Below are 17,257 nucleotides of genomic sequence, written 5' to 3'. Positions count from 1 at the left end.
TTAACCTAGCAACTGGCAGACTAAATTAGATCATAACTAGAAATGAGATTGTGTCACACACCAGTATAAGCATTAAAAAAAGAAACACCTTACCAAAATTGTAGTGACAACTACTGTTCTATTCTCAATGGCTGCAGTGTCATTTCCAAGTGTAGGTTCATGCTGAATCAAAACTAATTTATCCATGTCATTCCAATAACCAACCTGCAAAACAAAATGCATATCATTTGCAGTAAGGTCTGCATTCTGCATGACTACAAATATAAATTACTATATGAAAACCAGAGTGATCCAAAGACAATCTTGTCCAAAGGAAGTGCTGTCAAGTTAGGTATGGGGGTATGCATCTATCATTTTGGGTGTACCTCCTTGCACTCCTGCTGCACACAGTCAGACCTGGCGTCATCTCCTCTTCACTGCTCCTGGATGATCTGGGCTACTTACTTCAACCAGAGGCACAAGTTAAATCCCATTTTCATTAGTTTGAAGCCTTCCAGGGGCATAAAAGAAATGTAAGTATTTTTGCTCCCCACAAGAATATTTTCATTCGTTAGTCCTCCAGACCTTCTGGTCTTAGAGAGAGGAATGAAAGACATCTGGATGACAGTTTTGCAATCCCATGGCTGATCTCAATTCCTTGCTCCATCATGGGCTTCCCAGGAGACCCCAACTCCGGGACTTATACCAGGCTTGTTCCACTTAACTGCTAGCAATGACCTTTTAGTACCTACATTAGAAGCCCTGTTATTTAAGCTTTCTTCACACTCACAGGACAGACAGTACCAGTAGACAGTGACTCAGCTCATGCAGGATAAGCACCCCTCATAGAAAGGTGCTTCCTTTTCCCACTGACTCTAAAGCATGGTGAGAATGAATTCTCACTAAATATATCTCTGGGAAGTACCTACAGGGAGGTGGAACAAATTGGGTTTTTCTCGCCTTGGCAGCATTTAGGCTGTCACAACCCTTCCCAGAGCAGCTTTAAGGTGAAACAGCTGCCTTTGTTCGCTGCTGGCCATAAGCTCCTCCGGAGTCAGACTTGAATCAGTCGTTTTTGTAATCCCATGGAGAAAAAACCCCAAACCTATCTTTCCCCCTTCTTGCCCATTCTCTTTTCTGCAGCTAGATCATGACTGTCTGTGCATCCACTGACAAGGCTGCTGGGGCTTCTTCCTCTGACCCAGCCCTGACAGCACTCAGCTCCATGTCAAATGGGCAACATGAACACAAACAGGTCAGTAGAACAGTGCTCTAATTCCACCTAAAGGGGCTCCCCCTCTTGCTGAGAACCCAATGAATTAGGAGACTGATCTTTCTTCCCAGCATGATTTCACAGACACGGGATTTAAAAGGTTTCTATCAAAGAGATGCAATTCAACTGGGCACAGCTCAGTCTCTGGGAGCACCTGGGACCAGTCAGCAGCAATTGCCCCTTGCCCTCTTCCTTGATTAATTAGGAGTTCATGAGACCAAGAGCTGGGAGAGAAGAATGCCTTGTCTATCTTACTAGTAGAGGAATGGGAATTTTAGTGGAAAGTGGGCTCCAGGCAGACCTTCAATGTAATTGTCAGGACGAAAGGACACTCTGTGCCTTGGATGAAAAATTTCAGTATGATGGAAACTGGCTAAATGATCAAATCAGTTATGCAGTCAATATTATTTCCAAGACCATTGTAGAACCCTGACAAAAATTCCCCATCACATAGGATTCTGCCTCCATGACCTGTTCAGCTCAATGCAGTGAAGTGATACAAGAGTTTAAAAGTGCAGGGGAGTGCTTCTGGTTCCTGTCTCATATGCATTACATATATATTCTGCATATTATTAAAACAGTCAAGCTTCCTCTTGATTTTTACATTTACTATTTCATTAGTTTCCTTCTTGAAAAAAATGCATGGAGAGGTAAGTCATTTTAACAGCCCCTAGAGCAGTATGACTGAACATGAGTGATTTTTTTTCTATTAGTGAAGCAAACAAGCACAAACTGTCCATGCACAAGTTCTGGCATATTTAGTTGAAATGTTCCTTTTTTTTTTTTACGATTGCTCTTACAGCACTGGAGCCTTGATTTAGGTGTCTGCAGCTAACAGGAAGTGTCAGCAATGCTGATACAGTGGAGAGGAAGGTTTTCTTCCTAGTAGTATGCACTGCTACCAAATATTCTTTTTCATCCAGACAACCACGCAGCCACAGATACAATTGATTATTGAAAATGTGGAGTTATGGTCAAAAAACTGTGACCAGCAAAAAGGCAAAATATGTACACCAAAACCTGGCAGTTTGGGCAACTATTACGATAGTGGATGATGATTTTTCATTGTGCAAATCTTCACTGCTATGAAGTTCAGAAGGAAAGCGGAAAATGAATGTTCATGAAAATTCAGACAGAGATAAAGGCATTATTTGAGAAATGGCAGGCATCTTTTAAAGTAATTCTAGCTTTTGTGCATTGGTGTGAGCTTGTATGTGTTCAGCTCAAACCTGAGCTAAAGTAACTCTGGAACTAGATTACTGAATAAATATGAAAGATATGTCATGACACTTGAATAAGTATAGAGATACACAGTCACTTTGAGAGCACTAAATAACAGTATGCTTTCCCATAAATACCTCAACTCCACAAGGGAAAAAACTCCTCAAAGGGTAGGATTGAATTCAGCTATGAAAGTACCTCCAATTCTATTTGGGTTGCAACTGAACTTCATGGCAGTTGCATCCACTTATACCGAGGCTGAATTTATCTTTTAGGAAAAAATACTGCAAAAACATTTGCCTCAAAGTAAATCTGCCATAACAGTTTGGCATTTGAATGAATAATGTCCTTTCTGAAGGCCTGTGCTCCTTCTAGTAATCACTGAAGTGATCTTGCTGGAGCTCACAAGCCACTAAAGGCAAGAGAATACTCAAAAAATTTTGATAATTGATTTTCATGCTGCCAAGTTGGAATTCAGGAGCCAAATCTTAGACTGTCTTGTCCATGTGCGTGTAAAGTATATGCTTTGTTTACTTTTTCTTTTCCACTTTTTTAAAATTTTGGTGATAGTATACACGGTGAATGACAAAATCACAGAATTATTGAGCTGGGAAGGGACCTCTGGAAGTCATTTGGTCAAACCCCTCTGTTCAGCCTAAAGCCAGTTGCCCAGGACCATGTCTGGATGGCTTTTGAATATCTCCAAGGATGAAGATTTCACAACTTCCCTACACAACCTGTGCCAGAGCTTGGTCACTTTCAGAGCAAAAAAGTGTTTCCTAATGTTGAGAAGGAACCTCCTGTGTTTCAGCTTGTGCTTATTGCCTCTGGTGCAGTCCCTGGGCCCCAATGAAAAGCCTGGATCATTTGATCACAACCCTCCCGTAACAGGAGCCATTCCATTACATTTCCATGATCCTTGTCCCCACACTATTTCCCCTCAGCAGCAGGTTTTGTTACTGCTCTGCAGAGAAAAACCAAGTAAGAAGTGCTGCATAAATGAAACTAACATGAGCATAGGCTAGTATTTCCCATTTTACTAAATGATATGGAAGTCTGCCTCTGTCTAGCTGTGCCATTTTTTAATGGCCTGTTTACATATTTAGAGCCGTGGGCAACAAAAATCACTTTTCCATGCGTTACTCTGACTGGAAAGGCAGTTTTGAAAGGATAGTGCTGGGTGACTCATAAGTCATGTTATGTTGGGCGTGAGAAGAAGGCATTAAAAGTGAAGGCCTCTTAGTTCAATTAAGTATAATCATTTCTCACGTATTATATAGGATTTATCAGGCTGGACCACAGAACTGGTCCAATGATCACATATAAAGCAATATCTAATACATGAGAAATAAATTCTTGTGAGTAGCCAGATCTGTCAAAGTTGTCACGACTTGTTACATCAAATACAGGTAATGACTTAAGAGTAGCAGAGAGGCATGACTGAAAGGTAAGAAAAGCACCTTGGGCCTCCAGCACAGCACAGACATAACTCCTCTGTTTGCAACCACCCTCCCCTGAAACTGCAGGCAAGAAGAGAGGATGGGGACATACATCCCTGCAGCTGTGCCAGACAGATGCCTCTCCCAAAACAGGTGACAAAGGCTGAAACATCAACCTTTTTCAAAAGTTTGCTGACAAGCAAATTCCCTAATGATTTACTAAAGTTGTGACCTAATTAAACACATCTCATGCACCTTGCCTTCCCTCCTGTACAACTGGGAATAGGGGATGAAAAGGGCATATTTCACAGTTTCCTCCAGTGCACCCCGGCCACCCATGTATCCTCCTGGCTGCCAACAGTGCAGCGTGGAGACAGGAAGGAAGCAGGACTGGTAGCAAGACCAGACATACTTTCTGGCAGAAGACAGTGGACTTCTCAAGAGAGGGAAGTCAAACTCACCTTTTCCAATTTATTCTTCAGCCATCTGTCACACTTTCAAAGGACAACTGCACCATTAGGCCTTATATGCAGGCACATGCTTTGCTTTGGTGTACAGCTCTATACTGTGATATAGTGGCAATTTTTTCATCCAAGTGTGTAATTCTGCTCTGGGTCTGCAGTTTAACACTCTGCCTCCTCAGCACTGTGGCAGGCAACTGTCTCCAGGGACACACAGTTTACCTGTGGTACTATTTACTGTGCTTGTCACCTCTGGCCAACAGCAGACGAGTATTTAATTCAATTTTGATTGCTTTGGCCCTACTCAAGCACCAAGAATATCCTATTCACCATCATCTGCCCCCTTTTCCTGTTCTGATGACCTCTCAAACAAAATAGGCCACAACAGCTCTAAAAAAATTAAAATTCTTGAGCCTGAGTACATTTTCTGCTTTTATTTGTTTTATACTGTGAGACATTTCAGCACAGAAGAGGAAGGATCAACAAAGTACCCAGGCTTATCTTTTCAAAGTGATTGGGCTGAGTGAGCATTCAGACATGAAGGATCTGCTTAGACATCTATTAATGTGCATTTGCTTACAAACAACCAAACCAATCAAGCACACAGGATTAGATACTGCAATTAATTTCAGAAAATGTAAGTATTCAGGTCATTCGCTCTTCCACCTCTCTCCTCTTCTGTCCTTTCACCCTTAAAAGCCCTGTGTTAGTTACAGCCTATGATTCATATTTACATAGAACATACAAATCGACCTGCTTAAAAATGCCATTAATTTTCAAGACAGAAACCTTGGGGTAAGATACAAGAAATACCTACTATTCAGAATTCTGACCATTTCCCATCACCCAGCAGCCTAGCAACATGTCATCCAGCTGGTTTTCATTAGTATGCTTGACTGACTGACATCCCACCACTCCAAGATGCACACTTGTTTTTGAATTCCCCAATTTGAGGCACTGAATAATAGCACCTAGTAGAAAATGCAGCTAAAAACTGCTTTCACCAGAAATATCCATGTATTACACCTTTTTAAACTGCAGATTCCACTTTAATACAAGTTGGAATAACCTTTTCATCACACACAAGTCACTTATATGATATGAGGATAGCAAATGCTATGAGCACAAACCTTCCGAGGGCCCGTGTTTTTCAGCTCAAAGACATCCATGGTGTAGTTGACTCTGCGACCGTAGTGGTCAAACTGAACATTTCCAGTCAAACCTTGTATTCGAACCTACAAATGGAAGAAAAACCACCATGAAGATCCAGTCTTATGTTCTTTATTTCAAATGTCACAGAGCAGTACAAGTTATCCTGGCTCCATCCTTACATTATCAGAAAAACATTACTGCAGAACCATTCAAAGCAATGAAGTTGGCTACTTTCTTTATATTCGTTTTCCCTGTCAAACCATGCTCAAAACGGTCTTAGTTATGTCAGTATCTAACTGCTAACAAAGACACACAGTGGACCTTCTCTTCTTTCATGCTGTGCAGCTCAACACCTTCCACCTGCAGGTTCTAAAGAGAAGCACATTTTTTACCATTCTCATTGCTCTTGGGGTCATATGAAAAAAACCTAAAGGGAGTTTGGACTTAGCTCACATATCTTTTTAGGTCCCACTCCGGTGGATTAAATGAACAAATTGAGTATTTACTGCTCATCAAGGTAAACTCGACAACAACCTTAGCCCCAGCAAAGATGATACAGGGTTGATACGGGTAGGGTTTGAAAAGGGTGTTTTCAACGCATTAGAATGAAGAAGGTCAGATGTGAAGCCTTACTACAGGCTGTGACAGTTTTCCACCACCTGTGCCTCAGCTGAAACCAGAACACTTTTTCTTCCTTTCAGCACTTTACTGTGTCACTGAAGGATACCCAAACTGTGGTCCTTGTCCCAAAGAAGTCATGGCCATATTGCTGCTGGCTTTGATTTTATCAGGATCTGGCCATGAAAAACACTTTGGCAGAATTCGAAGGCTCAGGCTGTCTGCCTGAACACATAAGCCTGACTTAACATTTCTCTCAATTGTTACAGATCTGTGCATGTCCACAGATTAGGTGAAGCATACAAAATGCTTTATTTCTCTCCCTAAGAGTCAGGATGTGGATTGAAATCACTTACTCTTTCCCTCTGTCCATTTCTATCTCTGTTGATTTTTCTCCAGATCTGAAACCCTGGTTTCCAGGCACAGAGCTGCCAGCTCTGTCAGCAGTCACTTCTCCTCGGCAGTTTCTCCTGAGTGGAGTCTGCTCATTTCCAATGATTTAAATTCTACTACAGGATTTTTATTTTCTTTACTGTCCCATTCAAAGGAAAGGCTAAATCATCTTGACAGAGATCTGGAACTTTCTAGGCATCCATATTCATCAGGAATTCAAAATCCTGACATCAGAGAACAATAGCTCTGGGTTATTTCTTTTTAAAGAAAAAAACCCCAAAACTACCTATGTGATTTCCCTGGGAGAAGTCTACTTTATTGAAGATGACAGAAACATATTTGAAAGGTTATATTATGTGGTTATACCTTTTTCCTTAAATGACAATGTCTGTACAGCCAGGCTATTTGCAATAGTAAGATGAATTCAGCAGTGTACTGGAGGAAGTTCCAACTATCTCAAAAGATCTAACAGTAGCTTCAAATAGAGTAGTTCCTCTCTGCCTTCATTCCAAGTTACAAATCAGAACAACCTGAACAGCCCAAGCTGCTTCCAATTTCCAAGTACAAAATAATTTCCTCTCTCCTATCACTACCTTTGTGCATACTATTTTCCAAGGCATATAGTGCACAACTGGTATCCAAAATTCTAAAAGATCACTAGAATAAAGCTTCCCCTTACCTGTTTTAATGTCCTTTCCATATCAATTCCTTGACCCCATGGGGCTGCAGGGTTGGCAAGACAATCACCAGCATTTCCTCTCCTTGAAATATCAATTTTCTGTCTTCTAAGATTACGGAAAGTTTCAGCCATTACAAGCACTCCATCATATGTCAACGCAGATGTATACTAAATAGATGGACAAACACAGCCCTTGAGAGTTGGCATGTCTTTAAAAAAATGCACTGTTTCAAGATAATTCTAGTTTGATGCATTATGCAGCAGTTTCTTCACCTTCATTTACAAAACAGCTAGCTCTCCTCAAAATCAAAAGCAATTTTGTCTAAGGGACAAATGCAGGACATGTCACTAGGTCCAGCTTTAAAATTTTATTTCCTAAGGGTAGAAAAATCTGCATCTTAAGAATTAATGAAAGAAACAAATTAAACCTGAAATATTCAAGTATTTTTCTTTTTTTTTTCCCCACTATACAATAGGGAATAACCCCATCCACCCAACTTATTCAAAAGAAAAGAAAGAGACAGTAACTCACTGAGAAAATGTAACTGACAAAATGCACAGCTAATTAGCAGACATCCAGGCCCCTGGAATTGCTAAGAATGATCAAGAGTAGGTTCTTCCAATTGGAAAACTTGTGTTGGCTCTCTGCCTGAAACGTACCCTGAACAGTCTGTGTTTCCACACTAACTACAGCGACTGCTTTAGGTTGATAACATGCCAAACGAAATGTGTAGAGCAAGTCTTTGGCAGATGTTAGCCTGGAGCCACATTAACAAAGGGGTGTTCTCTCAGTATGGTCCTCTGATGAAAACACTGCATCAGGAAAAGTTGTTCACATGCCCAGGGCTGCTATTGATATGCTCTCCAATTTCCAAAATTCAAATTCCATTATTCAAATCTAATTTCCTTCCTTTCATCTTGCAGATTATAAGGTCTTTGAGACATGCTTTATCTTTATAATCTCAAATTTTGGTTATCCCTAGATGATTTATTTGTGATTCAAATTAATCATGCTGACTTCTCAGAAGGAGACAGAATAATCCTGTTTTTGTGGCAAGGAGTCCTATAGGTAGAAGTTTTCCTGTCACCAGTAACTGGGGATGTCTGCATTCCATAGCCCACAGCATCCTTGGTTTTGATTTGTTTCTTTGGTTTTTATTTTCACATAAATTTCTGGAGTTTTACTGAATTCTGCAGCTATGTCTTGTAATATCCATGTTGATATTTTCTCTAGACTTTGCCGAGCTACCCATCTCCCAGCCAAGGGAGGGCTGGTTGCTTATCTTTGCATAGTGTCCAGCACAAAGGGGCCCATTTTCAACCACGTGTGGTATCCATTAGTGCATATAGTAACAGAATTACTTTGATGAAGTCATATTTATATCTGTGCTGTGATTTGCCTGCCAGGAAAATGATATGTGAAAGAAATATTTTGTTATCAATCTGTGAAGGATTAGGATAGAGGAACACTGGGATAAGATTTAACTTTAAAATCATGCCTGAATGTGATTTCTACTCGAGGTTTTGAGGTGGAAAATGTCCAGAGGAAACTCCATACAAAAATTTATAGTCAGCAAATTTACAATTACAGTAATATCTCATACAGAGGAATTCACCTATCAGGAAAGATCTGCACTGTAAGTAAACATAGATAATTAGACAAATTAATGTAAATTTTATTGAAATTAAGTTGTCAGTTAAGCATTTGACCTTTAACTGCTGTCAGTAAAGGGGTGAAGTTGGAGGATAAGCGACAAGAGACATTTAAGTACGTCAGCAAAATGTGTTGCAGTTTTTTTTTCCTCCATACAAATGTAAGGATAGGCATGACTAATGGCCAGTAATAGTAAGAACACCTGCCTTCTCCTCTGCATAAATATCAAAGTCTTCATTCATGTATTCAACAATGTTAATCAGAAATTAGAACGCTGGAGTGATATCTTTGGTAGTGCTTCAGATCAGGGAGTACCTTTGGTGGGGTCTCAGATCCTGGGTATTCTCTCTGGTCCAGTTTCTTCCAGCGCTGCATCAGCTTAGTTACCATTGGGGTACTGAAATCCACTAGCTGAAATCCAGTCACATTGGCTCCTCCATGCATAAATCTCTCCAGAGAAATATCTTTGAATCCCTAGAAAATCAATTTAAGATTTTGTTTGCCCTCCTACACCACTGTGGGTCCAATCTGTTCTAGGTAAGCATGGCAGACTAAAGAATGCACAACAACAGGATTCCATTAGAAGGCAAAATTTAAAACCAGAGAATAATGTTGAACCTTTATTCATAACTTCCATTTGTGTAATAAAGAAAAAAAGCCAAGAAATAAATTTGCCACATTATTGCTAGGGTGGTCTTGACAGCTTAGCAACACATTGCTGGGAATGGAAGACAGTTTTGGAAGAAATGCCTTTGGCAAATCAACTGAAAAGTGCCTGCAGAATATTAAAGGCTTAATCCAATTTCCATCAAAGTTGGCAGATTTGAATAAGCACTGTACTAGTGCTTTAAAAAATGCATCCCTTTTTTACGTTTAAAAAATGAACAGCATTATTCTGTAAATACATTTACTCCACGATTCATTGTTTAGGCTGAAAATGTCTGAGATAATGAGATAATATAATAGACATTAGAAGGCAGAAACAGCACATGAGGATCTCACTGTTAGTGCAAGGAAAACAACATCAGAATAACACTTCTGTTAAACAGGATTGTGGTAGCTCTCAGATCTGTTATATATTGAAAACCTAGAGTGAACCTCAACACCGAAAGAGAAAATGCAGTACATATATCTCCTGACCTATTGGTTTCTCTGGCTAATCTGTTCAGCACATATAAAGAACAATTTCTTTACTAAAATTTGCCTTTAGAGACAGAATTGAACTTCAATAAACTGCATAATACAAACTGCTAAAGCACTAAGAAGCAAGCATAAATCTTTCTGCTCCTTTTCTAGATGCTTTGTCTAAGGCTAGCACAGAGGTATCTTATTTTTATTTTCTTAAATTCCTCTGATTAGTATTTATCAGTGAAAACATAACTGTACATCACACTTAATCTAGAAATATTTAGGAAAAAAAATAGTGGGATACTGGGGTACTGACCCAATATCCCAGGGGAAAAAAACACCTGTTAAGGACAGAGATTTGATTCATGTCCTAAGGGATACTGACAGTAAATATAAAAGGTGATGCATCAGGAAGCGTATTACCCACATAATTGAATGGACAGTGGATAACAAATTGTGCCCCTGCTGAAGCAGATCAGATGTGCCTGTCTCCGCTGCACACCTCACTAGCAGCTCACTGCAACATCCAGTTCCTTGTTTACAGCAATTATTTCGCATGAGAAAAATTACTTTGGGAACTTTAAAATTGTAATGCTGAAAAATCTAATTTATAAGACCTAAGAGTACAGATATCTCATTTGAAATGCCTGAGGCTTTAAAAATAATCTGAAGTGATACTAAGTTAGGGTTCAAGTCCAGCAAAGCACAATAAAATATTTCACGTCAACTAAAATTCCTTGAGGGAGAGTAGAGAGAGAACAATTTAAAGCATGCATTCGAATCTGTCCTGCATTCACTGCGCTTTGCCAGGCAGGTATTTTGGCTTAAAGAATGAGCCATTTAAATAACAAAATACTGCATTTACTTTCTTTGCCCTCTTCTGAACATTAGATGTGTGAATGTCCAGTTTAGACTTAAAGTAAAAATACTGAACAAGTAATTTGAGTGGAAACAGCTGATCTTCCCAGAAAATGAATGCTGGGGAATGTATAAAAGTTACCTCTAGAATTATTATGTTACTAATAATAAAAAGATGAGTCAAAAATCATTGTATTTCTGTAAATTATAGTTCAGCCTCAAGATACACCTATCAGCTCATTCTCCTACCTTGATTCTGATAAAATTTACGAGTATTACTGTATTACTGTGCCCTTCAGATCTAGATGGCTGTAATAAGAAACCCAAGTTGTTTTACACATCATAAAAAACGTATTATGTACAACCACATATTAAAGACAGACGGGAAATGTTGTGTGAAGTACTGTAACTTCAAAGTAAAACTGAGTGTTTCACTTACCGAGCAGGGGTATAATTCTAGAAAAGTATCTTACCAGGTTGGCAACAATATAGTGGTATCCTTTAACATGCTTTCCCACGCTCACAATCTGTGGGAGAGAAATAAGACAAAAAAGGAAAAACAATGTCATATTGTTTTCTTTATGAAGGTGTTTTCATAGAAAGCTAGATATAAACCAAAATATATAGCAGCAGTAATATAATGTTGAGAGTCTTTCTGCAATAATGTAACTATAACTTTCCAGGGGCTTAATAATGGGAAAAAGTTAAAATTACAGTGAGTAAAGTAATGAACTGGTAATCAAAATGCCTTCTGTACTGAAAAGGTTACTGTACTAGACTATTTTACCAAATAGAGCAGTTATCTGTGGGACACAAATTCAGAAGGAGGAGATCACACATTAGCTAGAAAGCCTACCCACTGATTTACTTTTTAATTTGAAATAAGTGCAGAATTTATGAATGAAACCAGGGGTTCATCTCTTGGGATCAAAGCTGTTGGGTCTTGATGTGGTCAAGTACTACAACTGTTATTCAGCTCTTAGTAAAATGCTTAAGGCTTTGGGAATGGGCATGAGCAAAGACAGAGGAAGGTTGTCTGAGTGTTTAACCAAAATATACTATCAAGCAATGCAAAAAAGGCAACAACCACTATATGGCAAGATCAACCAGAGGGTTTAGACAGAAACTATGTCAACCAGCACCTTGTATCAATATTATTGCAATTTCCATGATGGAATGACTCTCATTTAATGTGCTGAAAAAAGAAAATGAGCTAATATTTTGTCCGTAGAAAATGGTGATAATAGATGCATCGCAGATTAAAGCTGCTTTTACTAAAGAAACTAGCAGTACTACCTGTAACATGCAGCTTGCAGTTAACAGTACAGTCCTTTGAACTCTTATTTTTGATAGTCTACCACTCATTTAGAAAAAGTCTGCATGCAGCTCAAATATGGGGGGTTTTTACCTCTCCATAAAGCATTTTAGCCTCTCTTGAAATGAGTAAGTAAGACACAAGCAAAAAGTTTTCCAAGAAGTGCAGGTTACTCAGTAAATAATGGGAAACTTATGGATCTGTCTCCTTTCCAGCTTTGAAATCTTAGCTCTAGACTCTGCCTGAAGAATTGACAACTTCTTGACTTTAGGGATCACACCTCATGTTCAAAAGACAGAGCAAACATTCAGTGTGTCTTGCAGCACTTTTTCCCAGTGCTGTAAAAAGTGAGAAAAAACACATTTTGGAGATGAAGAAAAGCTGATGAAGGACTAAATAATTTGATGAAAGACACCCAGGGATCCAGGATCTAAATCTGGATTAAGACTTGGGAATGCTTGACTCTGGACTCTATTGTTCCATTAAATTAATTCGCTTTTGCAGCAGAATGGAAAGGAAAATCCAAAGGATTTGGCACAAATATGTGGTCAAAACTATTTTAATATCATTATTTTAAAGTAATTAAGTAAATAAGCAATTTGTCTTTTATTCTTCTACTCTATCCCAAACTTTGCTTCATATGTATAGTCTATAGCTAAAATGCTTGTATTTAAAAAGCAAAACAAACCTAAAAAATCCCAAAATACACCACACCCCCCAAGCCATGACCAGACTGTTAACCCTTCACATAAATGAATTTTAGACTTAATAAAACTCCCATTAAGATCAGTGACTAAATACCATTGCTACCATTTTATTGGGGGTGGCAGAGAGGGAGAAGTCACAACTTTCCCTATTATAAGCTCAACATGTGTGAGGAGGATACTGTCAAGTAATTAATGTTTCCATATAATAAAAAGTTTCAAATCCTGGCTGGGTCAATGGCTTCAAAAGGAATACGATCTCTGACACCAACAAAGCTTATACATCTGTACTCATTCAGCAGTACATGGTAATGAAAATATTTGCTTCCCCATTACAGGAAAACTGATACAGGTTAAAAAAATACATTTTTAAATAAATACAGCATCACAACTTGAAAGTTTGTAAGTGGACTGACATAAATTATGACTGACAATATTATGGACTGACATAATTTAAGATGATAAAATCATAGAATGGTTTGGACTGGAAGAGACCTTAAAGATCATCTAGTTCCATCACCTCCCGGGTCTTTTTCTCAGATCTGTTGTTAATCCATTCCCCCTCAGCTTGGACGAATCTCCTTTTGAGATTTATTTCTGTTTTTGTGCCTAGGAAATCAATGTAGATACTATTGCAGATTTCCTAGATTTGATGTGAATAATACATAATATTTTTGAAAAACCTGCAATTTGATGTTTTCATTGTATTCTCTCAAAACTTTTTTCTTTGGGTGAGTGATACAAGTACACAGTTATGTATCACGTAGTTGTCTTAACTTCCCTTATAGTCAGTGGAAAGAGCAGGCACTTTGAGGAAATGATTCATCTTATTCTGTAGCACATGTGTAAAACTAATTAGACAGCTTGTGCCCTGAAAGTGCATATTTTTCTGCATTGACTAGAAAAAGAGTTGATGGGGATTAGCTCTGATGTAGACACCTACATTTTATATTCCTAATGTTAACGGAGATGAATTTCACCCTAAAAATGCTGATTACGCAGCTGGAAAAGAGAAGTGATGGCTTCTATTTTCAACCACTATTGGGTACAATTCTGATTTTGAATTTGGAAAGTATTATAGCTACTGGTCACACAGACTTTGAAACCAGGAATTAGTTATAGTTTAGGGAAAAAATGCCTGTTTAGTGAAATAGCTTTTTGTGAACATCTCATAGTTTTGAATATCCAAAATATATACGCAGCCGCTTTTCTTTCTCAAAAACTCGAAGCTGCAGATTATGATCTACAAAACAGGATATGAATTCTTGCTACCTGAACAACCCCCTTTCACTTCACTGCACTTCTGCCCTGAGAGACATTGAGGCAATGAACTTAAGTCTCTTTGTAACAGGGGAAGGAGCTTGATAGCTACTCAGTCTGGAATGTGAACTCTCACACTCTCCTTCTCTGTGCTTTAACTGGTTAACAGTGGCTAAATTTTGTGAGATGAGAACTCCACCATTCCATACATGTAAGAGTAGATATTACCCAGAACCCAAAACAGGCCTGAGATTTTGACAGCTGAGAGTGTTACAGAAAGCCTTTGCTATAGAAGTTCATTAAGTCTGGGGGCACTTTGAAAACCCAGGTACTTCCTTGTGCACACCTAAATTCAGACCAAGAGGCCCAAGTTCAATCGCAGTCCAGAGGGAAGGCAGAGTGGCATTGTCTAATATCTACATTAGCAAACAGAGCAGCTGACAGGGTAAGATCTGTACAGCAAAAGTGTTGGTGCTAAGGAGTTGGCATCCACAGCACACATTTCAGGGATTTACCATGGACTCCCTCTAACCTGGTCACCAGACTGAGCTCACACTACACCTCAGGGCACATCTCATTCAGCCTCATCCAAACAAAAACCAGTTCATGTATTTGCAGCGCAACCTTGATGTGAAACTCAGGAACTAGGAGACTGACTGCAAAAAAACCCCATTCCTGACACCGTAAGATACTCTCTGTACCTGTGGGCTGCACTTAGACAGGGCCTGAGCACCTGTGGGGCCTGTGGCAGATTCACACAACAAAAGGCTGAGCAGTGAGAACTGTCTTCATTTCATGTTGATTTGCAGGTTTAGTTCAATGACCAAGGTGACTACTAACTATAATTGGAGCTTTTTTATACGCTCATTTGTAAAATAGAAGAAATTATTAAATAGTCATCAGTATTAAGAATGAAAAAGAAAATACAATCTGCTTCCCAAATTGCCATTAACAGGGAAGACAACAGTCGTTCCATATATTACCCTGTAGTCCCACTATAAGTGAATACCTAATTTCTGTAAATGAAACAGAACAGAATCAAAAAAAGGTGAGATATTAAGGCCATCAGGCTATCAAGTTTATTTCAGAATCTAACACAATTTTGGTTTTTTTGTTTCCCAAATATTACTGTTTATATAAGTGTCTGCAGAAAGGTGAACTTCAAAAAAAAAAACCAAAACAGCATTAGGATCTAATCACATTATAAAATGCATTGACATGTATGAAACTAAAAAGAACAATGCATTGTGGTAATTTTTAGTTGCTGATTTACTATAACACAATTATGAAAATGCCCTATTCTGATTTCAGAATTCCTGTGGTAATCAAAAGTAACTACAATTACACCACTGAGTTTAAAGTTTGGTAAAAGCAGGGCCAGTGAGATCCAACTCAGGCTTTTGACACAACTCTGAACCTTGTGACTTTATCATACAATACTGTTCTTTCCATTTAGCTGAACAATAGCCTAGTCTAGGAAATTCAGAAACTGTTCTACTATTGAAAAGAAGGGCTACCAGTGTCTGCTTTGATTATTTTCTTTTTTTTTTCTGTGAGTAGCAAGGTCACTGACTTTGATAAAACCATTCGCATACTTGCATCAGCATCTGAACAGAGAACCTGGCCCCAAGTCATCCTCTGTTCTCTACTACTGTGAAATGGATATTGCACATAAATTATTTTAGAAGAATGCTTAACTTCTGTAGCATGAAATGTCCCTTGTTATGATTTCTAGAAGATGGAGGTCAGTACAGCTGGAGTGAAAAGGACTTATTTTCAGTTAAATCTCTTCAAAGGGTGATAGCTGTGCATTACCAATTGGACTTCAACAAAGGCTTTCCTCTTTGCTATTGTGTCACAATCCACTGCCTTAAGAAAAAGAACACCTGCAATAAAATGAAGTCTGTCTAACACAATATAAAAAGTGTGGAGACTTGTTAAAGACAGAAGATAGAGACCTGACCTGAAATATTGCAGCAGAAATGGTGATGATATAAACCACAACTGAAGTGGGATTTTATACAATATCTGAAGCCGGGATAAATCTTTCACAAAGCCATAAAAAAAGCAAATGAGAAACAAGCCTAATCTTAACAACTAGTGCTCAGAAAAGGGCATTCTTATTGGGGAAATGGTGGACAGCCACTAGAGAGGATGCTAAAGAAGGCAAAAAACAAAGCAGATGTGGCTCTTTCTCTCTTGTGAAGGCAGGTGCTGAGCCAGAACAGGGGTATGCACACCTGCCCCTCACACGGCTGGGCAGAGAACAATGCTTCCCACACAGACCCCATGTTCACCACCAGCTGGCAAAGCAGAGAGCCCTGTGCAGTGCAGGAAGCTGCTGGGGAAGAAAACCTGGAGAGGTGGCTCAAAGGTCATTTACCAGTGCCCTGAGCATGGCTAGTTGCTTCCTTCTGCTGCTAAAGTTGTTTGCATTCAAAGCCTACTCCTATCCTAAATAGGATACGCAGACTTGTAAGGAAAAAGGAAGCAAGTAAAGAGATGAAGGGTGCAAGAAGAAGGTCACTTCACAAATCCTTTGATGCATTCCTATTCATCCTCTGTCTCCTACTGCCTATTTGCTCTTTCAGTAACTGAAATAACCTATTTCTCATGTCCAAACCTCATCCGTTGTGTGCCACAATAACAAAATGCGTTCTTATTACTGTGCAATGTGGGACAAATACTGTATGCAAAAGCCCAGCTGCTTCACAGAAATCAGCATATGCAGAGCTCCTCCTGGCTCTGCAAGGTGAGGAAACTGCTGGTGGCAGTGCTGGCAGCTGGCTCCTTCAAGGAGAAGAACTATCAGTTTGCATTGACATTATAGTGTTGCTTAGAAGCAACTCCATAGACCTCTAGGGAAAAAAAGCATGGAGAGTGAAGAATGACGAAGAAAAGGCACTTTATGAAATCTTCCATTTCCTCTGGGACTGAGATACACAGAGAGTTGTTGCTATGTCCCTGAAGTGGTACGAAGTCTAACAATGCTGCTGCCAGCCCACACTACTGTGTGCTGTACACATACCAAATTCTTTGGCTAATGATTTGCTCCTGTGGTTCTGTGGGAGCAGAACTAAACCTGCCTTTTATTCATGCAAATCTAATAGACAAAGGGGGAAA

At 39.1% G+C, this 17,257-nt stretch overlaps 1 protein-coding gene across 10 annotated transcripts in view; it reads right to left on the bottom strand.

Moving 5' to 3' along the window:
* The window catches only part of GRIA4 (glutamate ionotropic receptor AMPA type subunit 4), a 216,966-nt gene that overhangs the window by 63,678 nt on the left and 136,031 nt on the right, over nucleotides 1-17,257 (bottom strand). For all 10 annotated transcript variants that reach the window (XR_006015325.1, XM_042023805.1, XM_042023806.1 and 7 more), the window contains exons 5-9: nucleotides 11,329-11,382; nucleotides 9,185-9,343; nucleotides 7,216-7,383; nucleotides 5,504-5,608; nucleotides 94-204 (exon numbers count right to left, since the gene is read on the bottom strand). Coding sequence is in view for 9 of the 10 variants with exons in the window: in XM_042023805.1 (XP_041879739.1) it covers nucleotides 94-204; nucleotides 5,504-5,608; nucleotides 7,216-7,383; nucleotides 9,185-9,343; nucleotides 11,329-11,382 (597 nt within the window). In the remaining variant the exon portion in view is untranslated. The remainder of the gene's footprint in view (nucleotides 1-93; nucleotides 205-5,503; nucleotides 5,609-7,215; nucleotides 7,384-9,184; nucleotides 9,344-11,328; nucleotides 11,383-17,257) is intronic.

The sequence above is a fragment of the Corvus kubaryi genome, unplaced genomic scaffold, assembly GCF_017639235.1.
Source record: "Corvus kubaryi isolate FWS band 111438036 unplaced genomic scaffold, C.kubaryi_AGA036_p1.0 37256, whole genome shotgun sequence".
In the NCBI taxonomy this organism is placed as follows: domain Eukaryota; kingdom Metazoa; phylum Chordata; class Aves; order Passeriformes; family Corvidae; genus Corvus; species Corvus kubaryi.
Note: the sequence above shows the minus strand (reverse complement) of the source record. Positions and strands in the feature narration are given on the sequence as shown.